The 25,856-nt window shown below is 36.9% G+C and overlaps 1 protein-coding gene across 1 annotated transcript in view; it reads left to right on the top strand.

Annotated features, from left to right (window-relative positions):
* Positions 1–25,856, top strand: part of m1ap (meiosis 1 associated protein) — an 86,628-nt gene that overhangs the window by 9,761 nt on the left and 51,011 nt on the right. The window contains exon 4 of the mRNA XM_026268720.1: positions 1–130. This exon is cut by the window's left edge and continues 54 nt beyond it. Coding sequence (XP_026124505.1) covers positions 1–130 — 130 coding nt within the window. The remainder of the gene's footprint in view (positions 131–25,856) is intronic.

Genomic DNA, 25,856 nt, shown 5'->3' with positions numbered 1-25,856 from the left:
GGCCTGAAAAACTCTGATCTGATTAGTCTGCGTAGGCTTCTGGTGGTTCACATCACATTACAGCAGAGTCTCTCAGACAGATCTCCAGCCTGTAGCTTTGAGACACCAACTTCAGAAGATGACCACGAAGGTAGGATAACATATTTAGTCATAAACTGAAAGATATTCTTAGTCACTTAGAAGGTGTTGGAGCATATCTTCTAATATGGTCATTATGTTCTGCAACTAGACATGTGCCAGTTTTCGGTAATAGCACTGTAATGAATATGCACATTATTGTTATCGTGGACACTTCTAAATACCGTGAAAAATTATATATTACAAATTTTCCCAAATTTGGAATGCATTTTAAGAATAATTTTCCCATCAACTGGGCAAAATGCAAAACACAGCTGTATTCTGCTTGAAAGAGGAGTGGGCTCTGATGTAAAGCACGCATGAGAAGCACATGGAGTAACACATGATAGATGCATGAAAGCACATTCACTCTCTGACAGCAGATAGCGCTAAACTGCACAAAATGCGGCCCTTACCCTGGAAATCCCATAAATAAGGCCCCGTCCACATAGAGATGCATTTCTGTGACTACACACAATTTTTTAATGGATAACCGTTTCGTCCACACGGATCCGTCATTTGGAAGAGTGAAACCAATATTTTTTGAAACCGGGTCCCAGAGTGGATAAATTTTAAAATGCTGCCTTTGCGTTTTCGTGTGGACAATGCGTATATTTTCTGAAACGATGATGTCATCAGCCCGCGTCTCGCTCCTAATCAGACACCGCTACATCACGTAACAGCAACAAAAACATGAACAAACACTGAACGATTGCCTTTTTATCTTCTAACATTAACACAGATTGATAAATGTATTGTTCCATGTTCGTTTGTTTACCACGCGCAAGGTTTATGAGCATAGTGCATGTTGTCTTCTTCCTTTTTATGTGTATCTCTGTGGCAGAATTACAGCGTCACATGATGGTCTGGCATGTATGCTACATCATTTTGTGGTTTCGTCTGGACGCGGATATTTCTTGAGATGAGAAAAAAAAAGATTGGATTGGGGTAAACTCTGGCTTCATGTGGATGGGGCCTAAATCAGCTGCTACTTTCTAAAACATATTTAAATAATTTTAAATAGCCATTACATTTTTGTGGATTCACTAGTGTTCATCACAGTGGCAAATACTGAAATATTAAGACTTAAAATTGTTTGAAAGTCTTTTGATTCTTTAATGTTCATTCACACTTTACATTAGGGCTTCATTAGTCTACATTGGTTGATTCATTGATTAACATAAACTGCCAATGAAAAATTATTCTGAACATTCATTAATCTTAGTTATTCCAATATTTAATAACATGTTATTAAACTTGTTATTAAAGACTTGTATTTTTTAAACAAAGATTAATAACTTCTGTAGTAAATGTAGCTATTGCTCATTGAAGAGTAAGTCACTAAAGAGGTCTTTATAGTTAATTTGCACTTTAATCTGTGTAAAACTTTTAACTTTATTTTTCTGTATTGCTTTATTGTATTTAAATGTTAAGTTATTTTTGTTATACGAAAAATGTAACCTGTTATACTGTATTATGACCACTGTTTAAACTAAATTTAAACACCGTAATAATACCGTATACCGTGATAAAAAGCATTAGCAATTAATCGCAACAGGAAAATTTGATACCGGCATATCCCTATCTGCAACATCTGACAAAAATACATTTTTAATGTTCAATAAAAAAAAGTCAGCAACATACCACAACAAATCTCAATTCAAAAGGGGTTTTGCATGATGATTTGTACTGTGTGTACGATTCTGCCCAAACTCTGAGCCCTCACTTGTTTTCTGCATAATTGCTTTTATTAAGGTTTTGTGGTTGACGGTCTCAGGATTTCATACCACAGACTGAGTGAAATGAGATTCACAGGGTGAAAGTGCAAACTAGGCAGCAATTCAAAATAGAGAGCCAAACGTTAAAATCTCTGTGTGATCTGATAGGTATTCATTTAGAAATCAAGGGTTGTAGAGGAAGCTGGGGCAAGTTTATGTATGCACATTTATAACCAACGTGAAATTGCATCTTGCATCAATTTAAGGAATCTCTGTTTGCTTTGTGACCATGTCTACACAATGATTTATGTAGATACAGTGCTTATAATTGCAATGTTTATAGTGTTCAATGGCTATCAAATCATGCTGTTTTTTTTTTAGTACTTTATAAACTATTGGTTTAATTTAATCACTTCTAAAATCTGGGTGGCATATACTTAACACTATAAAAATTCATAGACTGTCAGTAGTGAGGATTGAAAAAAAAAATGAAATTCTAGTTGGTTAGAGGCAGACTTGGAAGGCTTGTTCGACCTAGATGTCTCGGTGCTTTCCTTTTTTTCCAAGCTGAATATTTACCAAAGTGCCTTGAGGAAGTTGAATGGGTGGAGTGCACTTTTTATTTCCTTTAAAGAGTTAAGCCGCGGTCACACTACACTTTGAGCATGTGGAATTCGTTTGGATGCTGCAATAATCATGGTATGACGTTGTGCTCTGCAGCATCTTTTAAAAAACGTATTTTTAATACATAAACAATAATAATAAAAACACCTAAAATGTAAGAACATACAATATACTCCACTTTCCTGCAGCGCTGCAGTTTTATATTTATATTCTTTTTATATTTATATTTTATATTCAGATACTAGGTCACGGCGTGACGTAGCAATCTGCCGATGATGCAATTTCGCAGGCCAGAGTTCACCAAGTTTGAACTTTAGAATACATAGAAATCTGAAAACTTTTGTTAACATTTTGGTTCCAGAAATGTAAAATATGCAACATAAATTTGGGAGATAAATTTTTGCATATAATTGTTGTCGTGCGACCTGTTTTCATTTCTCTAAAACGTTTTAGAATATGTGCCTGCTGAGTGTTGATATTGTGATCTGTCTGCCGTTAATATTAGCCAGTCACTGCTTTTTGGTGTCAGGTGACAGGGAGCTAACTACCCTGGGGAATGTAAAGGGCTGAAGAAGAGAGAGAAAAAAAAAGAAACACTGACAGATTTCTTTTGTGAACCACCTACAAATAATAGTGCTGGTGACAGCGTTCATGTGGTGAAAGTTGATACCATCCGAATAGAAGGCATAAAGTCTTCGAAGAGAGTGGTTGAAAGACTTAGAGTGGCTCCACTATGAAAATGGTTCTATGCACTGCATCACATTCATTGTAAAGTACACAGCAAATTTTAAAAAGTGGATTTAACTCCCTCAGAGTTAAAATTAGCACTTGCCCATAGCATATATGGGAATCACTGGTAAAGTGTTAAATTAACACTTTTGAAAGAGTTAACATTATTAACACTCTGACAGTGTTATCCAACAAACTCTTAAGGTGTAAAATATTAACACCAGAATGGATGATGAGAACACCAAAGTTGGTGTTCAAAGTTAACATTAATTTTCAGCACCAGAATGTCTTCACTTTCAATGTTTCAATTCAAAACAATTCAAAAAAAAAAAAATACAAATAAAAATTCAATGTAAAGAAAATGGTCTTACAACAATTTAACATCCTAATGTCAAAACAAAGACACAAAAAACATTTTTATTTGGTCCATATGTACTCTTAATGTCATAAGATTTATATTGCTGACATGTATCAGGTTAAACAACAGCATTCCATTCATTATCATAAATGCAGAATACATGTTAGTGCTCACTAATCAAAGTCTGTGATGGTGTTTGGACCTCCTTGGAGAGAATGGTCTTTTTCTCTTCTCTAAACTTCTTTTTTTTCAGCACGACATGATGCGTTTCTCAGCAGTTTTCAGCCAAGCAAGATCCACTCCTATTTGCAGCATCTTCCCCTGTAAAATTGAAAAACAACACCAATAATAATAAATAAAAACACACACAAAAAATTAACAAATATTTTCAAATCCATTTATCAAAACTATTGTCAGGTGAAATGTCAAATACAAGTATGAATTGCAAACAGTGTTAATTTTGACACAAAATTTTAATTTAGTTTTAGTCTTAGTATTTTGACTATAATTCTTTTTAGTTTTAGTCAAGTTTTAGTCATCTGATTTGTTTAAATTTTAGTCTTATTTTAGTCGACTAAAATTGCTTGGTATTTTAGTCGACCAAAATTGCTTGGTATTTTAGTCGACTAAAATAAGACTAAAATCAATAACCGATTTACTAGACAATTTTTTACTGCTGGTATAGGAAACAAACTTAACCAAAATATATAAAACACAAATTCAGCTTTATTACAACACAACTGTGTCTTTATTTCAATTCAAAAGCTTTTATGCAGCAACAAACACTGTCATGATAATGTAAACAATTACTAGCTGCCAATTGAACATCAATAAAAGAAAAATAAAGTTAGGTCCAGGACTTTAAAGCTTACAGCTGAGCTGAAAAATAAGTGCAAACATTTTTAATTTAAAGTAAATATTTAATAAGTTGGCAGCTAGGTGGATAAAAAAAGTACAAGATTTGATAAGGTATTAATTTGTCTAGCAATATTGTATGTTTTAAATACCACAATATTGCTAGATTAGTATGTATAATGATAGGATGTGAACAGTCACGTTTCACATCACTAATCTAGAAATATTTGTGATATTGTCAACAAGTAGAACATTATAAAATATACTAAACATTAGAATTAATCAAATGTATGTAGCATAATTTTATGTATTAGTATGGTGCTCTCATCTAACTTGAAGAAGGGGCTATTTTACAGTACTTTTCAGTTCGTAATATTTAATGCTACAACATCTATGCACAGCAGTCTTCCAATTTTGCTTAGCTCAATAAACAAAAGAACATCGTTGTGAATTTACCTTTGAGAAAAAAATGTCAGAGTGGCTCGTCTGTAAATGTCTTTTCAAATTGGTTGTGTTCTTGCCACGAATGATCGCTCCGCATGCTTTACACTTTGTTTTGTTTTGTTCGTCGTCACGCGTGAAGTGAGCCCACAAGTCTCCCCTTCTTTTTCTCCCAGCTGTGGACATTTTCGAATGCCGTCTTCCCGGGAGCTCAGTCAAAAACTGAATACCTTCGCTTCACGTCTCAATAAGTCGGGCTCTGATTGGTTCTCTTCTCTCATGCAGTCTGTTTCATTTTGCCGGTTCTTTTGTTGATTCCTCGCATCTCTCCCATCTGCTGATTGGATTTCCGTCACATTCTATTTTCGTCTCGTCCTTTATTCGTTGACGATCTCCTCAATCAATTTAGTCATAGTTTTAGTCTCCATCAGTGACTTATTTTTTAGTTTTCGTTTCGTTTTCGTCCGCAAAAATATATTCGTGACAAAAATAATGACGAAAATACTTAGTCAACGAAATTAACACTGATTGCAATACAACAATAGTTCACCCAAAACTGAAGATTCTGTCATGTGTTTATCCTCATGTGGTTTCAAACCTGTATGACCTTCTGTCTTCTGAGGAACACCAAACTTTATTTATTTTTTTTAAATCTACAGAAGAAATACATGGGACCACTCCCAATCCAGACAGAGTTTTATTAAAAATATCCTGGCTCTTCAAAGCTTTATAATTGCAGTAGGTGGGTGTTTCTGTTGAACAGTCCAAAAGAAGTTAAATAAAGTGCATCCTTCCATAATAAAATGTTTCTCTAGCTTGCACTAAATGTTGTATGTGTAAGCCCTTCTGGGTGGATGACATAAGACATCGGCGAAGCGCATGCATGGTGAGAAGTGACGAACACTGAAAAGCGGAGGAGAGTGCAAAACGAGCGAATCCCGAATTAGAATTATAAAACAAGGATTTGTAAAGAGAGGTGTTGGAGGATTTCAATGAAAGCCAAGAAGAGACTGGTTTTCCTATGGTCCTGTAAACAAGCGTTGGTTCTTGCGTGACTAGCATATTCTCACTTGAGCTAACGCTACACCAAAGTCCTACGTCATCCGCCCGGAACAGCTTGCACACACGAAAGTCAGCACAAGCTAAAGGAAAGTGTTTATAATGTGTTAAATAGTTATATTTTTCTTAGAAAAACACATTGATTCACTACAGGAGGCATTTATTCACCCCACGTAGCGCGTGTGAGGCACTGTTTAGTACTACCTCAACACCACGACTGAGGTGCCCTTGAGCAAGGCACCGAACCCCCAACTGCTCCCCAGGCACCGCAGCGTAAATTATGCCCACTGCTCCAGGTTTGTTGACTGCTGTGTGTGTGCACTTTGGATGGGTTAAATGCAGAGCACAAATTCTGAGTATGGTGAAAGTGAAGTGACATTCAGCCAAGTATGGTGACCCATACTCAGTTTGTGCTCTGCATTTAACCCATCCGAAATGCACACACACAGAGCAGTGAACACACACACACACTGTGAACACACACCCGGAGCAGTGGGCAGCCATTTATGCTGCGGCGCCCGGGGAGCAGTTGGGGGTGCGATCCCTTGCTCAAGGGCACCTAAGTCGTGGTATTGAAGGTGGAGAGAGAGCTGTTCATGCACTACCCCCACCCACAATTCCGTCCGGCCCGAGACTAGAACTCAAAACCCTTCGATTGGGAGTCCAACCCTCTAACCATTAGGCCACGACTTCCCGTATGGGACATCATACTTGGCTGTATATGATGTTATGTCATTAGGGATGGATACATTTTATTGTACTTCTTTTGTTGAACAGAAACTCCCACCCACTGCCATTATAAATCTCAGAAGTGCCAGAATCATTTTTAATAAAACTTAGATTGGATTCATCTGAAAGAAGAAAGTCATATACACCTAGGTTGCCTCGAGGGTGAATAAATCACAGGCTAATTTTAATTTTGTAAGAACGACCCCCTTAACTTGAATTTTTGGGTGAACTATCCCTTTAAGGAAATTAATTTAATTCACTGTAAATGTATTTTGTAAAAAGAAAGTCAGTCTTACTAGAAAATGGGTCTTCTAACAACAAAGTCACAATTCCAAGTGCATACTGATCTCCCTATTAAAATGGATCACTCGTATTAAAATGAATGCACATAAATGGGACAGCACATAAATGAATGACGGTCCAAACATATACATATATATATATATATATATATATATATATATATATATATATATAGTGTTATATATAGTGTTGTCACGGTACCAAAATGTCAGTATTCGGTACCGATACCAGTGAAAATCAACGGTACTCGGTACCAAAGCAAAAACACAAAAATATGCTAATTAAAAAAAACTTTTTATCACTAAAAATAAAACCAATGCCATTTTTTATACTTATTTTCAATTGTATAAAGTTTTTCTACAAGTAATATAATTATGAAAAACAGTAAACAAGTTTCACCAAAGTTTAATTTGTCTTTTAATTTATGAAATTTGAACACATTTTATTTTTTGGTAAATAAAGGGGATTTGCTATTAAATTTAAAACATGGAAGAAATATTGTGTGATTAATTTCTTTAAAAAATAAAATTGTATTATTTTTTTCAACAGCAGTAGCAGTATCACATACATTATTAAAAGATAATACTACAACTAATTCTACTACCATACCAACAATATACAATGCACTATGGATTGATGAGCTGCTGGGTTCATGAATATTAATCACATTGTCTGCGTTCGGTCGAACTGATTTGCTGAAATCAAAACAGAGACATTAATAGATCAGTGCCAGCCAATGAAATTGCCATTTGTGCATTAGCCCCGCCCACTACCGGAGAAACCGGCTTATCTTCAGCTTGTTCTAAAAAGCTGAATAATTCTAAATAAACTCCATTATTTTGACAGGAGAAGACAACAAAGAATATAGTTAATGTAGCGTGTCGATTCAGCATGTAAATTAACATTTACAGATACTCGTCCATATGGAGCTTTGATTTTATTAATTTATGCTAACTTTGACTAATTCCCTGACTGTCCATATTAAAATCTAAGTTTCATTTTCATGACTGGATTTTGAGATTCCGTCCGCGTTTTCTGCTTCACGGAAATCATAGCGATGTATGCGTCAAGAACTGGGTTTGTACGGGACCTCGGTCCCACCGGTACTTAAAGAAACCTGGTACCGTGACGTTTTCCTTTTTTTAGTACCGGCTTGGTACCGAAGTACCGGGTCTTTTGACAACATATATATATATATATATATATATATATATATATATATATATATATATAAAACTTAGTTGAATTTTTAAAGAAAGAGATCAGGCTCTTTATTATTATTATTATTATTATTATTATTATTACTATTATTATTATTATTATTATTATTATTATTGTAGAAAAAATAAACCTGACAAACATGATAATCTTAAAATATGCAATTGTGGCTTACTCATGTATTGGTGGCTTCATACTCTTCAAGCACATCATCTCCTTTTGATTTATCTGTTAAGCCAGCATAAACCATCAGTAACAATATAAAAATTCCTTAAAATTGTAATATCAAACCCATACAACTCCCTTTTGCTAAATACAAAACATAATGTAATGCTTAATGATAATATCATAATAAAGTGTCTAAAGTAGTTAACTGCAAATCATGTGTCATACTCCAAGACTTGTGGGGGCACAAAATTAGGGATGCACCGATTGACCTGCCATAAATCGGTTTTTGGTCTTCTTTTGGCCACTTTTTCCGGAAGTGTGGCCGCGTGCACAGACTACATTGTAACCGTTCGCTATGTCATTTGTGTGGAAGTATTTCGAAATCTGTGCGCAGGACACGGGCAGCCGATCAGCACTGGAAATGCAGAGCTACATGTCTGAGGCACAGATAGCAGCAGGAAGCGATCAGCCGTTGGTGTACTAGCGCACAAATAAGAGTCCCTTTTCTGCGCACACTAAAGCTGCGCGAGCTTACTGTTACCGGTCCGCACCCTGAACACGAGTAGACCGTGAAGAGATGTTCAGATCAACTTCTCGTGTTGGATGAGAAACTAAACGGACTAAACTGTGACGAAACTTTTTTTTTTTTTTGTAAAGTGGAACTTGCATACACATTTGAAAACCAGAAGTAAACGACAGTTGATTATTTTTATTTTACCTTAAAATTACATCGACTTAATTTGATTTAAAAATCACCTGCTGTAGCACACTGAGAAAAAGTGTTTCATTCATCCAATGAAAAAAATTTAGGGTAATGATTCACATCTATATTTTTTTACTTGAGAGAATAGTTATTTATTTTTCACTGGCTCAAGTGAAAAAAATAAAGATGTGAATCATTACCTTTATTATTATTATTTTTTGGATGAATGAAAACACTTTGCATCTTTGTTTCATTCGAACCAACATTATTTGATTTTAACATTTTGGAATAATCTATTTATATAGCATACTTTTATTTAGTCTGTAAATAAAGACACTGGTAAAGACCTTTTTTTTATTTAAAACCAAATTTAAAAACTAAAATACTGAATGCTGATCAAGAAACATCTTATTGAATGTGTGTTGATTGTGTTGTTTGGATTGTAGAACTATGCAGTAATTGCCTTTAATTTCACATGGTTACAGTTAATCTTTAAATTTAAGGCCAGTTCTCTGTAGTTTCAACCCAATTCAAAAACAAAAGCTAAATGCTGATGTCTGTAATGTAGCTGTTAATTTCAGACTGTCACGGTTATTGTTTTCAATAGCCAAAAGCCAGTTTGGCCTATTAAATACCAAATAAACATCTTGTTTATGCACACTTTTCCTTCTTTCTTGTTTGTTGCTTAAAGATAAAAAATGAATAAATGAAAAAAAAAAATCGGAAATCGGTATCGGAATCGGCCAATTTGTTTGTAAAAAATCGGTATCGGAATCGGCTATGAAAAATCAGTGCGTCCCTACACAAAATCACTTTGAATGATGAAGAATGTAACTCACTCAGTATAGAGAGTTGGAGTTTACTCTACTACACAGAGCCGCTGTTAACTGAGAAGCTGCACAAATCCACGTACATCATCAACGTTTATTTGCACAACTAGTCAGTTACAAATGGCTCTGTGTAGTAACAGCGGCTCTATGTGAAATCACGCACCTGAGGAAATTTACCGCTGATTAGAGAACCGGCTTTACTGACGAGATGCGCATTAACGTTCAGCCGATCTCGATCGGTGCACACCTAATAAATGCTTTGAAATAATATGTAATGTTTTAATCACAATAAGCTTTGGGCTTTGTTACTTTTTATTATAACACAAAGCCTCAGCCTTCTGTACATTTTAAGAAAAACTACAAACAATAAATGTTTTTTTATGCTCTTTAATTTATAGTGAGATATTCGCCTCCTTTCAAGCGGCATGAAAATCAATGATATTTTCTTATGTAATATTTCCAACATGAAATAAAAATGAATAAATATTTGAGTTCATGTTGAAAAAAAAAACAATTTAATACAAATGAGTGGCTCGTGAAATAAATCAGTTTGAGTAAAAAAAATCGTTAGTAAGCCTATTGCTGTATTTTGTGTTAAATGTGAAGAATGACAGGTGCCACATACTTATTTTTAAATTAATTTTATACATGTTTTGTACAGAGTATAAAGGTTTAATATATCAGTTTTTTCTTCACGCAAAGTAACATGATTTTATTATCATAATTTCGACTATTCCAAAAATATTATGATGCTAATCTTATTTATTTTTTATTTATCTTTTTGAGAACCGATAAAAAATGCTCAACTCACTGTCTTGCACTGTCCGCTTTGTAGGTTATTTAAAAAACAAACAAACTTCAATTTAACAAACATAAAATGTTCCAATCATATTTCTGAATTAAATTAATAAAGAATCAAAATGATATATGCCCACTTTACCATTTAAAACCAAAACTAAACTATTATAATGGCTGCAACAGCAGAAAGGGTGTTCTCTGCAGCCAGACTGATTGTGAACAGATTGCGCTCCCGCCTTCTTTAAAAATAAATAAATAAATGAAAAAATAAATAAATATATATATATATTTTATATATATATATATATATATATATATATATATATATATATATATATATATATATATATATATATACACATATATGTGAAATAGGTTATTGTTATAAATACAGACGTTAAAATTAATGTTCACATAAGTGCTGTCATTCAGGCTGTTCACAATATGTTTTAGTGCCTACTAGGGCTACACGATATTGGGAAAAAATTACATTGCGATATTTAATTTTTCTGCGATATATATTGCGATATGAAATCTAATCTAATTTTTTCTTACAAACAAAAATGGGGTGAGCACACTTACATTCTCATTTTAAATGATTTAAACATCGACACCATCGTGTCAATTGATTAATAGGTGCGAGGGAGAGAGAGCAAGACAGCGCTCGTGTTGTGAATGATATTCTGTTTTAGCACGTACTGATGCATTTTAAGCCCATTCATGGCTGAATTAATCTGTTCTAATCTTAATTATTGTGTAAACTTTTTTAAATTATATTAATTTAATTAATTATATTAATGTTCATGCTCATTTTTAAAATAGAAATGTCCTAGGCTCCTACAGTCTTGTAAGCAGTTGAAAATCAAGGGACTGTTACGTTAACAAGTGCCGGTTATGTTATATTAATATGTTTCAGCAATCATACAACCATCGGCTGGCTTGGGTTAAGATGGACTATTCTCAAATGAATTAAACAGTTTGTTATCATACAGATTGAAACCCTGAATGGTCTCTCTCTCTCTCTCTCTCTCTCTCTTTTTAAGGGTGTGTGTTTATGCGTGCATGGGTGCATAAGTGGGAAGGGTGCTATTTTCGACTATTAATCCAATAATACCCAGCGATTATTGAATATTTTGTTTAAAATGTACATTCCTAGTTTTAACTAACATGAATGAACAATGAACAATACATTTATTACACCATTTATTCATATTTGTTAATATTAATAAAAATAGTCATTCGTTGTTCATGTTAGTTCATAGTGCATTAATGTTTACAAACACAACCTGTGATTTTAATAATGCATTAGTAAATGCTGAAATTAACACGAACTATGATTTAAAAAATGCTGTGGGAATATTGTTCATTATTATTTTTTATTTATATATGTTAAATAATATAATTAACTAATGTTAACTAATGAACCTTGTTGAAGAATGACCGCAGATGAGGCATTAAGTGCATGGCACTGCGATCAACTTAACTTTTTACAGAGTTTAACCCTCTGGAGTCTAAGGGTATTTTTGGGGCCTGGAGAAGTTTTGTCATGCCCTGACATTTGTGCTTTTTTCAGTTTCTTATAAATATCTAAATGGGTAAAGTCTAATCTCACTGTAATCACCACAAACTGGGCTATAATAATATGTGAAATGCATGTATGTAAATGATTGTGTTTTTGAGGAAAAAAATATTATGCGTGGTTAGTGAAAAACAAATTTTTTTAAAACACTTGAAAAGGCCATAAAACACATAAAGAGCAATGGTTCCCGGGATTTTTTAAAACTGGAGCTTGTAGCCTAGAATTTTTCTTTCTAAATTATGTGAAAATCATCTTGTTTACTCACTGACAGAAAACAATATATTGATTAAAATTTTCTAACACACTTTTTGTTGGTAAAAGTCATATGTGAGTAGGCGTCAACTACCATGAATATCATTGTGATTTACATCTGAGTAGACAAAGGCCCGCATAATGAGCTGCATAATGAGCCTCCCATTCAGCTGTGCCACTGTGAGTGAGGAGTTACAAGAAAGAATGTGAGAACAAAATAAAAGTATATAATTTTATGTTTGTAGTTTATTAAGAATATATTTAATTATCCCACAACATAATTTAATATCCACTTGGGGGAGCAGTTAAACAGTTTATTAGAAACAATAAAAGCTGGTTTTCAAACAAATTGTTTGGCATCATTACTCCAGTCACACAATCCTTCAGAAATCCTTTTAACAATCTTATTTTCTACAAAAAAAAACATTTATTGTTATTATTATTATCATTATTATTAATGTTGAAAAGAGCTGAGAATATTTTTCTGGGTTTTTAGGGGGAATAAATGGAAAGAAAAGCATTGTATTTACATTTGTTACAGTTATCTATTTGTTACATTTATATTATTTACATCAAGCTTTTGAATGGTACAGTATTGTATATTGTTATTGAAACTTCATAATGTTTCACTTGATTATACATTTAGTCAGGAATTATAGTTTGGAAAAAGTCTTTGGAAAAAGTCTAACTAGAAAAAAATGTTTACACGTTATGTGAAAACTAGTACAAGTATATAAATAAATAAAAAGAGACTTACTCATGTTTATGATCTCTTGTGGTCACTTGTTTAGTTTAAAAATAGACATGTCAAGCTTTCTATAGATATCTCTCTCATGTCTTTTCGTTGAGTACTCACGGAGTTACAGTTCATTTTAATGACGTGTTTGTAAAAGAAGATTTTACGCAGGCAAAGGGTGCAGACAGCACACCTTGTTTGTTATCTTTATTTTATAAGTGCACAAAGTTTTGTTGTTATGTCTGTATTAAAAAAAGTAGACCCTTTACAGATTCGATTGATGTATTGCTCTTATCTGTACGATTAAAACTGAAAGTGTCATTTAAGTTATTTTCGGGGTTATCAGGAGAAAATTACTCAAAACGCATATATGCGTTAATCTACTCGAAAGGGTTAATGTAGCAATATGGTTGCTCAGTTTTTCAAGATCAGTTTTAATTGTGTAACTGTTGCTAGATTTGAACAAAGAAATAAAGTGTTACTATGCACAGGCCATATTGATTGCGAAAACAAAAAAGAAAATGCGGTACTTATTAAAATAATCCCCCTTAAATATATGAACACAGAAAATCGCTGTTAACAGGTTAATATAATGTTTCCCATTCTATGACTAGTAAAATAACGGCAACTTACTGAACATGGCTCTCCTCAGAGTAGCTGCCAGCACTGTGTCATCATCTTGTTTGACAGGTGTTAGCATTAAGGCACAATACTGCCACCTGGGAGCTCAACCAGGTACTGGCAATGGTCGTGTCAACATAAGAGAACTGTTCATTTAAAATATTACTGTTATCACTAATACCGGTATATCAACACACACTAAATTAACAGGATATTGATATTTATTTCTTTTAATATCACTGTTATAATCAATACCAGTATATCGCGACACCCCTAGTGTGCACCCGCATCACCTCATCAGGGAATTACAAAGAAGGAGCGAGGTGAGTTGTGGTGTATGTGTTACTCTAACTGATAGGGACTGCTCACTTTGTCATAAAAACAACCCCCCCACCCCCTCCAGGCCGTAAACTGACCGTGTACCGAGACAGGTAGTCAGCTATCTTATTCTGGAGGCCAGGTCAATTTCAAACTTTGAATTGGTATGGTTGCAGGTAAATCTACCATCTAGTCACATGACAGGTGTGATCCTTAATTGTATGGATCCATGTCAGGGTTCTGTTCATTGTTTCAAGGATAAACTTCCTTCCCAGCAGGTAGTATGTGATGCTTTCCAATGCCAACTTCATTGCCATGCCTTCTTTTTCCACTGTGGAGTATCGAGTCTCTCTTGGAGGCCACTTCCTGCTCAGGTAAGCAATGGGCCTTTCTTCACCCGTGTTTCCTTGGGCCAGTACTGCTTCAATCCCCACACCAGAAGCATCCACCTGAACAGCAAACTCCTAAGTGAAGTCTGGACACTTGAGGACTGGGCCTGAGCACGTCTGCTTCTTTAAGCGGTTAAAGTCTGCATCTCAAACTTTAGTCCAGGTAATGGGATTCTTCACACTTTTTTTTTTTTTTTTAAGTCTGGTTAGTGGGACAGCAGTGGTGGAGAAGTTGGGAATGAAGCATCGATACATCCCGTGAACCCCTAGAAAGTCCGGACCTCTTTCTTCGTTCTTGATCTTGAAAAGTCTGGAACACCATGTAGGGTCTGTGTGTCTCGTCCAGGGAGAACTTGCAATACCCAAGGTGGTGGTGCATTTGGCTTGGCCGATCCTCTCCAGAAAATCATCGATGCGGTAAAGGTAAGCATAGGGTAAGCATCATATCTTGACATATCTTGACAGGGCATTTAAGTCAGTGCATATGTGCAAGGTGTTGTCCTTCTTTGGGATGATAACAATTGGGCTACTCCACTCATTCTTGGATGGTTTAATAACTCCCAACTACAGCATCGACCTGATCATTGCCTTCAGGGGTGAAACCAGCCTTTTGTGTACTCTGTATGGCCACTGCTGGGACGGTGTTGGATCAAGAAGGTGGATTTGATATTGTACCAAGTCGGGCCATCCAGGCCTCTGACAAAACTACAAAGGGTAATGTCCAGAAGTTGGTGCAGCTCAGCTTGTTTGGACTCTTCCAGATGAAGCAGATCAACACCTGCTGGCTGTTCTGGCTCTCTCACCATCGGCTCTGGTTGTTTGTTCTCCTAAACCCCTTTCACTTTCTGAATTAGCAGCGATATTTAAAGTCAAGAGGCATTTATTTATCATTTGCATAGTAAACACTGGGGAAAACTTGGCATTGAAATGCTTGTGACGAAGCTCAGACATACAGTGACAATAACAGGACATAAACAGACATTGACAAACGTGGAGGTGTAATGGCAAATAAGGGTGAGGAAGCAAGTGCAAGTAATTGAATAAGAATTTATTGATAGAGTCCAAGGAACAAAGAATAGTGGCATGAACAACAGGTGTGTGAGGAGAAGTCTGACGGTGATCCAGGAAGTGGCGATGTCTGACAGTGATCCAGGAAGTGGCAGTGAGAAGATACAGCAGGGGAGCGTGACACAGGAACTGAGACGAGCGATCCTTAGTGGTGAGGAGTGGATGGGGTTCCAGAGGTGAGCTGATCCAGCGAAGAGATGAAACAGAGAATAACAGGAACAAGAAACCAGGCATACGAACGGGAAACTTCAAACAACGCTCTGATAAACACAAGGCGAAAGACAGGGAAATAAGTAAGGATTGGGTAATGAGTAGCAGCTGGTGTAGATGAACAATTAATGGAGATGACCACATGAACTGAACAGTGCTGACGAGAGACACATAACACTCCACCCACATAGTGCAAAACGGGACAACAATTTACCAACCATGACAGTACCCTCCCCTTTAGGGACTCTCCAGGAGATTTGTATTCTGGACTCTCCGTCTCGAGTCCAGAATACGATTAGCCTGTTAGCCAGCACCCCGACGCGGCCGTCCTCAAGGCCCCTCAACTCGCACGTGTCAGTGTTTATGAATATATTAAATGAAACGGGACAAATTTAATCTTAACAAACTATCATTATAAAGCTCTAAGCCTCAAGCCTCGACGACAGTTCGCTATTTTTCAATGGAAAGCATATAAAGACTCTATTTGCTACATTTGTGTAAGCAGTACACATAAAAACATGAACAGTGGAAATGCTGTACATACCAGATTCATCGTAATAACGAGTCATAAACACATCCACAGCTGTAAATCCCGGTTTAGTTAGAAAGGTAAGGGCAGTGGTGGACGAAGTACACAAGTCAAGTGCTTGAGTAAAAGTACAGATACATATAATAAAATATTACTCCAGTAAGAGTAAAAGTACTCCTTTTTCAATCTTACTCAAGTGAAAGTACAAAAGTACTCGATTTTTTATGTACTTAAGTAAAAAAGTACTGAAAGATAGATGTTTGCAATTTTATATAGGCTACTTAATTTAGTTTTATATTAGCACATATTCTTTTTATAATCCTACTGCTCAAAATACCCGGGGGTTTTTCCAAAATAACCACTATATGGAGTCAAGATATATTTTTGTTGTTGATATGGACTACGCTGATGAGAGTGATGTTAACTGTGAAGCTTACACTGTGATGCACCTAAGAGAAAACAGAGATGACCATCTGATTTTCACCAGTAAGAACAAAGTATTTTAAAGTTTGTTGTTTTACAGAACATCAAAGTTACAGTACAGACCAAAAGTTTGGACACACCTTCTCATTCAGTTTCTTTATTTTCATGACTATGAAAATTGTAGTGTCACACTGAAGGCATCAAGGGTTATTTGACCAAGAAGGAGAGTGAAGGGGTGCTGCGCCAGATGACCTGGCCTCCACAGTCACCGGACCTGAACCCAATCGAGATGGTTTAGGGGTGAGCTGGACCGCAGACAGAAGGCAAAAGGGCCAACAAGTGCTAAGCATCTCTCGGGGAACTCCTTCAAGACTGTTGGAAGACCATTTCAGGTGACTACCTCTTGAAGCTCATCAAGAGAATGCCAAGAGTGTACAAAGCAGTAATCAAAGCAAAAGGTGGCTTCTTTGAAGAACCTACAATATGACATATTTTCAGTTGTTTCACACTTTTTTGTTATGTATATAATTCCACATGTGTTAATTCATAGTTTTGATGCCTTCAGTGTGAATCTACAATTTTCATAGTCATGAAAATAAAGAAAACTCTTTGAATGAGAAGGTAAGAAGCATGTGGGGATCACTTTTAGTCTCAAGGAGAGGTTGGAGTGGTTGGTGAAGAAATCTGTTAACTGGACAGCGCAAGCCCTCGGGACATGTCCATGTATGCCATCTGGACCTGGAGCTTTGCGGCCGTTGACTCTTGAAGGCCTTACTCACTTCGAGTGTGGTTAGAACCAAAGGGAAGGTGTCAAGATCAGCAGGTATTTTTCCAGAATGGAATGTGTTCCATTCGTGTGGGGAAATTTATGTGCTTGTAGAATTTGGGAAGAACTTTCCTCATATTCACCCTATTAAAATCCCCAACAACAATGAAAGCAGCCACAGGATGAGCAATTTCTAATCCATTTATGGTGCTGTACAGTTCGTCCAATGCTTTAGTTTTGTCCACATGAGGCGGGATGTAAACAACTGTTAGAATGATTGAATTAAACTTCCATGGGAGGTAGAAGGGATGCACTTTAATGTAAAGCTGTTCAATCTCAGGGGAGCAGTGTTTAGATAAAATTGTAACATCAGCGCCCCCAGCGAGTGTTAATCATAAAGCACACGCCTCCACCTCTGCTCTTACTTTAGTTTATTAAGCTGTCAAGACAAAAAAAACGGAGAATCCATGAAGTGTAATGGCTGTATCGGGTACTTCTGAGTGTAACTACGTCTCACAGAAAGCCAAAACGCAGCAGTTACGAATGTCCCGCTGGAATGTGATTCTCACATTAACTTTGTAATCCAGAGACTGTAAGTTGGCTAACAAGATGGTAGGGAGAGGAAGACTAAAACTTCTTTTCCACAATCAGCATTGAATTCCAGCAATGTTTGCCTTTCCTCCTTTTACGACGGTGTCTTAGGATGCAGGACGGCAACAATGGGAATGCTGAAGCTGGAGTTCCGAGGTGGCGTTGTTTCGTAACCAAAGTTTAAATTAGATCAGATGTACAATAGTGTTTGTCGATTATACTGGATGAGAGTCTGTACTGTCTGAGCAAATGTATAAGTAACACGAATAAAACTAAATAACATGAAAAACAGCAAAGTTTGCATATCAGCCAAGCCATGGTAGTGACATGTTGGAATAGACATCCAGGTTTGCTGGGTGGCTCTTTCCACTCCTTCAGCAGGTTAATGTGTAAGTCTATGTTGCTTTGCCTTTGTCGGTGTGATACATTTTTTTTATGTCACTAGTCCCACCTTGCGAACAACAGTGTAGGATCCTTTCCACTTCATCACCAGCTTGTTTGTAGAGGTAGGGAACAGTAACAGTACCTTTTTGTCCAGGCTGCAGCCCTATGGTCCTGGCGTGTTGGTCATATCATTTATTTTGAGCTTGTTGGGCCTGTTTGAAGTTCTCTTGGGCCATCTCCTGTAGTGCTCCAGTCGGTCTCTCATCTCAAAGACATACTGGACAATGCCCATTTCATTTCTCGCCATTCCATCAGATGAATCGCCCTCTTCCGTAGGAGATCCAGTGGCCCTTGGACCAGCCATACATACAAGTCAAGTCTGCTTTATTGTCAATTCTTCCACATGTACAGTACATACATACAGAGAATCGTAATTGCATTACTCTCAGACCGCCGGTGCATACAGATAACACTAACAGTCGAGCCTAAAAATCTAGATCAAATATTAAATATAAAATACAGCTGTATAATAAGGGAATGTAAAAAAAAAATGACATGTAATAAAATTAAAAATAAGGTTAAATAAAGCAGGCAAGGCACATGGCAGATAGAGTGCAAACTAGTGAAGTGATCAAACAGTGCAGATAAAAAGATTTTTAATGCCAAAAAAGCTTATTCATTCTGATTAAAGTGACAAAGGGCTCAAGAGCAGTTATTTTGTTTAAAGGGTTAGTTCACCCAGATAGCAAAATTATGTTGTGTTGTTCCAAACCCATAAGACCTCCGTTTATCTTTGGAACACAGTTTCAATATATTTTAGATTTAGTCCGAGAGCTCTCAGTCCTTCCATTGAAGCTGTGTGTACGGTATACTGTCCATGTCCAGAAAGTTAAGAAAAACATTATCAAAGTAGTCCATGTGACATCAGAGGGTCAGTTATAATTTTTTGAAGCATCAAAAACACATTTTGGTCAAAAAATTGCAAAAACTACGACTATTCAGCATTGTCTTCTCTTCCGTGTCTGTTGTGAGAGAGAGTTCAAAACAAAGCAGTCTTTATATCCAGTTCGCGAACTAATCGTTTGATGTAACCGGATGTTTTTTAATCGATTCACCAAATCAAACTGAATCGTTTTAAACTGTTTGCATCTCCAATACGCATTAATCCACAAATGACTTAAGCTGTTAACTTTTTCAATGTGGCTGACACTCCCTCTGAGTTCAAACAAACCAATATCCCGAAGTAATTAATTTACTCAGACAGTACACTGACTGAACTGCTGTGAAGAGAGAACTGAAGATGAACACCGAGCCGAGCCAGATAACGAACAATAGACCGACTCGTTCACGAGTCAAGAACCGTTTGCATCGGTTTTCGGATCACCAGTAGTTATTTCGGGCAGTTCAATTCAATAAACCATTTGAAGAAAACGGTTCAACGATTCACCGGGACCACGGCTATACTCAGTTTGCAGAGGAAGTAGAGACGCTGCTGTGTTTCTTGGCCAGTGCTGCTGTTTTCAGTCCAGGAGAGGTCCTCTGTGATGTGCACACACAGGAACTTGGTGCTGCTCGAACACAGTAGCTCGACTGGAGAGAAGCCTGTTGATGCTTGTGATACCTCCTCTGTAGGCAAACGGTAAAATTGGTAGCCACTTGTCCCAGTCCATCCCAGTATCAGAGACAAACTTGTGGAGCATGTTCTTGAGCTACTGGTTAAAACACTCCACTAGTACATCAGTTTGGGGATGGTATGGGCTGGTCTTGATCACAGTGATGTCGATGCAGTAGCTTCATCAGCCATGATGTGGAATTGGTCCCTTGGTCTGTGAGGATTTCATCTGGTATCCCCACTCTGGAGAACAGCTGGATGAGGGCATTGATGATCATGGGCATAGTAATGGAATGAAGAGGGAAAGCCTCAGGAAACCTTGTTGCATAATCGCTGATAACCAGGATATATTGGTGTCCTGCACTGCTCTTTTCCAGAGGTCCCACAATGCCCATGGCAATACACTGAAATGGTACAGATATCATAGGGAGATAAGGCAAAAGTTCCCTATCCTATCAGCACACAGCACTGTTTTTTGGCATGTGGGGCAGTAATTCTGTACATCAGTGTACATGGAGGGCCAGACAAATCGTGAGCTTATGCAAGCATATGTTTTCTGGATTGCCACATGTTCTGCTCATGAAATACTGTGTTCAAGTGTAAAACAATGGTATGACAACATGTAGGGACAACCAAACGGGTGAATTCAGGGGTTTGCATGTACAATACATCATCAATGACAACATATTTTTCCCCACACAGTAGTTTCAATTACTCATCAGCTTTTTGCAGTTCTGCAATGTTTCTGGGACCTTCCTGTCATGAACTTCAAGACCCTCAGTTTGTATTTCAGGGGCTAGGGTATCAAGACCTTTTTCTAGTCGTAGTTGATGATGTTTTTCTGCAACCCTTAGTCCCACCTGGCCATAGATGATGGTGTAAGTCTGGCAATGGCTGCAGACCTGCTTTAACCTGGGCTTGTGTTAAAATATGACAAGCAACATCAGCATGGTCAGGACTGGCAACTTCGGCTCTGTTTGTAGCGTTGGCTGGCTGCTGGATCGCATTGGTCTTGTTTTCTCTGGTAAGCTGTACTTCTGCATTGAGCTGGCATTGGGAGCCCCATCTGTAGGCTCTTGACATAACTCGACCTCTCAGCTGGCTGGACAGCTTGCAGAATAGACTTTTGTAGACTGTAGCTTCAAAAGGTAATGGTGCTCTCTCTGTGCTCAGAAAATCATGCATCACAGCATACATCGCACCTCCAGCTGGAGAGACGGGTGGAGGATCCCCGTCTTTCTCCTTCTCTGTAGAGTCAACAGAGTCCCAGGCTACATCTTTCTCAGCCCCACAGCTTTGGAGTGGGAGTGAAGCCCCACCCTATGCTTTCTGCCTCTCGTCAGAGTCTTGCGAGTAGCCATTCCACTCCCATCAATTGTGAGACAACGGGTCTTCGCAGGCCTATTCTCAGGTGAAAGGGTTCACCCACACCAAAAATTTGCAAACCCCTGCCCCCTTGGATTAAACCAGGTTGACCAAATAAAGAGGGAGGTATAAAAGGATAAGTATGTACATATTTACAACAACACATGCATCCACACCATGTTTACATGTTCTTACACTTTTAAATAAATTATTATATACAAAATAACAGAAATAATCAGAACCACAACATTTCCTATTTCCCCTTTATGACAAACAATGGACGAGTTAGCTTCTGGTTGCTTCGCTATATAGCCAGGCCGTTAGGTGGCCTCGTGTTGGACCCCGATGGAAGGAGAGCAACACGAAAGCCCGAGTAAACTGACGAAAACAAACACTGAACATGTACAAAACCAAGGACAACTTCAAAATATATATGTGTGTGTATGGTTATGTGCAGTGTGGATCACTGTTATGCGCAGCGTGGATCACTGACGGCTATGTATATGGAGTGGATATGTTTTGCGTGAATGTCAATCCAATATGCAAATGGCATGTGTGGGATATTTTTGCAATTTTAAGCGATGAAATTGTGGGAAATTGCATAAGCTGCGGTTTGATGAAAAAGAGAAAAAAGGTGATTTGCCCCAACACCCTGTTCTCACTATGCTACTACCTTAATGTAAATAATTATTTGTTGTTACCTCCTATGATAAGCAAGCATACTAAATCATTGAATATTTAAGTTATTTTTCTGTTTTATTTCAAACCTTAATTAACACACAAACCTCAACTTAATTGACTGGACTGTTGTAATCTGACTGATATGTCTAGTAAAGGGAAGTTTGAGGTCATGTAGTCCATTGTGTTACGTTGGATCAAGTCCATACCAGCTCTCAACTCTCATGAAAGCAGCTAATGGGATAAAAACCTCAAGTCAGTTTCACCCACCCACATACACATGCATTCTGAAACATATTAGCTCTATTATGACACATAGCTGCCCCACAAATTCAGGTGTGAGCAGCTAGAACAACATTATGGTCTAGTATCCTTCTGTCTGACATCCTGTTTTTAACTTCCAACAGACAAATTTAAATGTAAGAAGGAGCTCACAATCAGCATTCGACACAGTGTGCCTACGGAAGGAAATAAGACCATGTGTGTATGTGTGAGAGAGCTCAACATGAGAGCTCATGTGTGTGTGTGTGTGGGTGTGTGTGTGTGTGTGTGTGTGAGAGAGAGAGATACAGTTGACTGAGATTTCTTGTTTTTGTTTGAATCTGGGTCATGTTCTGTATACAGTAAATTCAATTTAGGCTACTTCATTACTTAAATACTTTATACTTTATAAAATAAGACATTGATTTGATTGTTTGAAATTAAATTTATTTGCTGCTTTTCTCAATATTGACAGTGCATTTGGTAAAGTGTGAATTTACCATAAAGGCTCATGACATGTTTTTTTTGTTTTTACAGTATTGTTCAAAATAATAGCAGTACAATGTGACTAACCAGAATAATCAAGGTTTTTAGTATATTTTTTATTGCTACGTGGCAAACAAGTTACCGGTAGGTTCAGTAGATTGTCAGAAAACAAACAAGACCCAGCATTCATGATATGCACGCTCTTAAGGCTGTGCAATTGGGCAATTAGTTGAAAGGGGTGTGTTCAAAAAAATAGCAGTGTCTACCTTTGACTGTACAAACTCAAAACTATTTTGTACAAACATTTTTTTTTTCTGGGATTTAGCAATCCTGGGAATCACTAAACTAATATTTAGTTGTATGACCACAGTTTTTTAAAACTGCTTGACATCTGTGTGGCATGGAGTCAACCAACTTGTGGCACCTCTCAGCTGTTATTCCACTCCATGATTCTTTAACAACATTCCACAATTCATTCACATTTCTTGGTTTTGCTTCAGAAACAGCATTTTTGATATCACCCCACAAGTTCTCAATTGGATTAAGGTCTGGAGATTGGGCTGGCCACTCCATAACATTAATTTTGTTGGTTTGGAACCAAGACTTTGCCCGTTTACTAGTGTGTTTTGGGTCATTGTCTTGTTGAAACAACCATTTCAAGGGCATGTCCTCTTCAGCATAGGGCAACATGACCTCTTCAAGTATTTTAACATATGCAAACTGATCCATGATCCCTGGTATGCGATAAATAGGCCCCACACCATAGTAGGAGAAACATGCCCATATCATGATGCTTGCACCTCCATGCTTCACTGTCTTCACTGTGTACTGTGGCTTGAATCAGTGTTAATTTTGACACAAAATTTTAATTTAGTTTTAGTCTTAGTCTTTTGACTATAATTCTTTTTAGTTTTAGTCAAGTTTTAGTCATCTGATTTGTTTTAATTTTAGTCTTATTTTAGTCGACTAAAATTGCTTGGTATTTTAGTCGACTAAAATTGCTTGGTATTTTAGTCGACTAAAATAAGACTAAAATCAATAACAGATTTACTAGACAATTTTTTACAGCTGGTATAGGAAACAAACTTAACCAAAATATATAAAACACAAATTCAACTTTATTTCAACACAACTGTGTCTTTATTTCGATTCAAAAGCTTTTATGCAGCAACAAACACTGTCATGATAATGTAAACAATAACTAGCTGCCAATTGACCATCAATAAAAGAAAAATAACGTTAGGTCCAGGACCTTAAAGCTTACAGCTGAGCTGAACAATAAGTGCATACATTTAAAGTAAATATTTAATAAGTTGGCAGCTAGGTGGATAAAAAAAGTAACAAGATTTTATAAGGTATTCATTTGTCTAGCAATATTGTATGTTTTAAATACTACAATATTGCTAGATTTGTATGTATAATGATAGGATGTGAACATTCATGTTTCACATGACTAATAGAAATATTTGTGATATTGTCAACAAGTAGAACATTATAAAATATACTAAACATTAGTATTAATCAAATGTATTTATCATGATATTACGTATTAGTATTGTGCTCGCATCTAATTTGAAGAAGGGGCTATTTTACAGTACTTTTCAGTTCGTAATATTTAATGCTACAACATCTACGCACTGCACTATTCCAATTTTGCTTAGCTCAATAAACAAAAGAACATCGTTGTAAAATTACATTTGAGAAAATGTCCGGGTGGCTCGTCTGTAAATGTCTTTTCAAATTGGTTGTGTTCTTGCCACGAATGAGCGCTCTGCGTGCTTTACACTTTGTTTTGTTTTGTTCGTCGTCAAACGTGAAGTGAGCTGTGGACATTTTGTCGCTCTTTTAGACAGTAGGGACTTTAAGCAACAGCTGCGAATGGAACGGCTACAGCGACCGGAAGTTTGCCGTCACACCGCTGTAGCCAAGAACGTAAAAGTCACTAAGCAACGGTAAAACAGAACAGCGCAACGCAGCATTAATTCATTTATTGAGATCCAAAAAAATATATAATTTAAAAAAGCAAGAGAAGGATTGCTTTTGGCGTTAAATGACAATCTTTTGTCAGAAGAGGAGTTTTTAATATTGTATGATGTAAATAAGTCTAAAAACATAACATTTATTTACCTAACCTCTCACGTTGTAGCGACTCTGGCAAATCAGCTGTTCTCCCGTAGTAGACCGTTAAATTAGAACGTCAGAAAGTAGCAGTTAAATTCGCGCAGGCGCAATACAACGCCAGAATGGCGTTGCCGTTCCACCAGAGGCTGTTGCTTAAAGTCCCTATCACCTCTTCGAATGCTGACTTCCCGGGAGCTCATAAAAACTGAAAACCTTCGCTTCACGTCTGAATAAGTCAGGCTCTGATTGGTTCTCTTCTCTCATGCAGTCTGTTCTGTTTTGCCGGTTCTTTTGCTCATTCCTCGCATCTCTCCCGTCTGCTGATTTGATTTTCGTCACAGTCTATTTTCGTCTCGTCCTTTATTCGTTGACGATAATGTCAATCAATTTAGTCATAGTTTTAGTCTCCATCAGTGCCTTCTATTTTAGTTTTCGTTTCGTTTTCGTCGGCAAAAATATATTCGTGACGAAAATAATGACGAAAATATTTAGTCAACGAAATTAACACTGGCTTGAATTCAGAGTTTGGGGGTCGTCTCACAAACTGCCTGTGGCCCTTCGACCCAAAAAGAAAAATTTTACTCTCATCAGTCCACAAAATGTTCCTCCATTTCTCTTTAGGCCAGTTGATGTGTTCTTTGGCAAATTGTAACCTCTTCTGCACATGCCTTTTTTTTAACAGAGGGACTTTGCGGGGGATTCTTGAAAATAGATTAGCTTCACACAGACGTCTTCTAACTGTCACAGTACTTACAGGTAACTCCAGACTGTCTTTGATCATCCTGGAGGTGATCATTGGCTGAACCTTTGCCATTCT

This window comes from Carassius auratus, chromosome 7 (genome assembly GCF_003368295.1).
Source record: "Carassius auratus strain Wakin chromosome 7, ASM336829v1, whole genome shotgun sequence".
Taxonomy (NCBI): Eukaryota; Metazoa; Chordata; class Actinopteri; order Cypriniformes; family Cyprinidae; genus Carassius; species Carassius auratus.
Note: the sequence above shows the minus strand (reverse complement) of the source record. Positions and strands in the feature narration are given on the sequence as shown.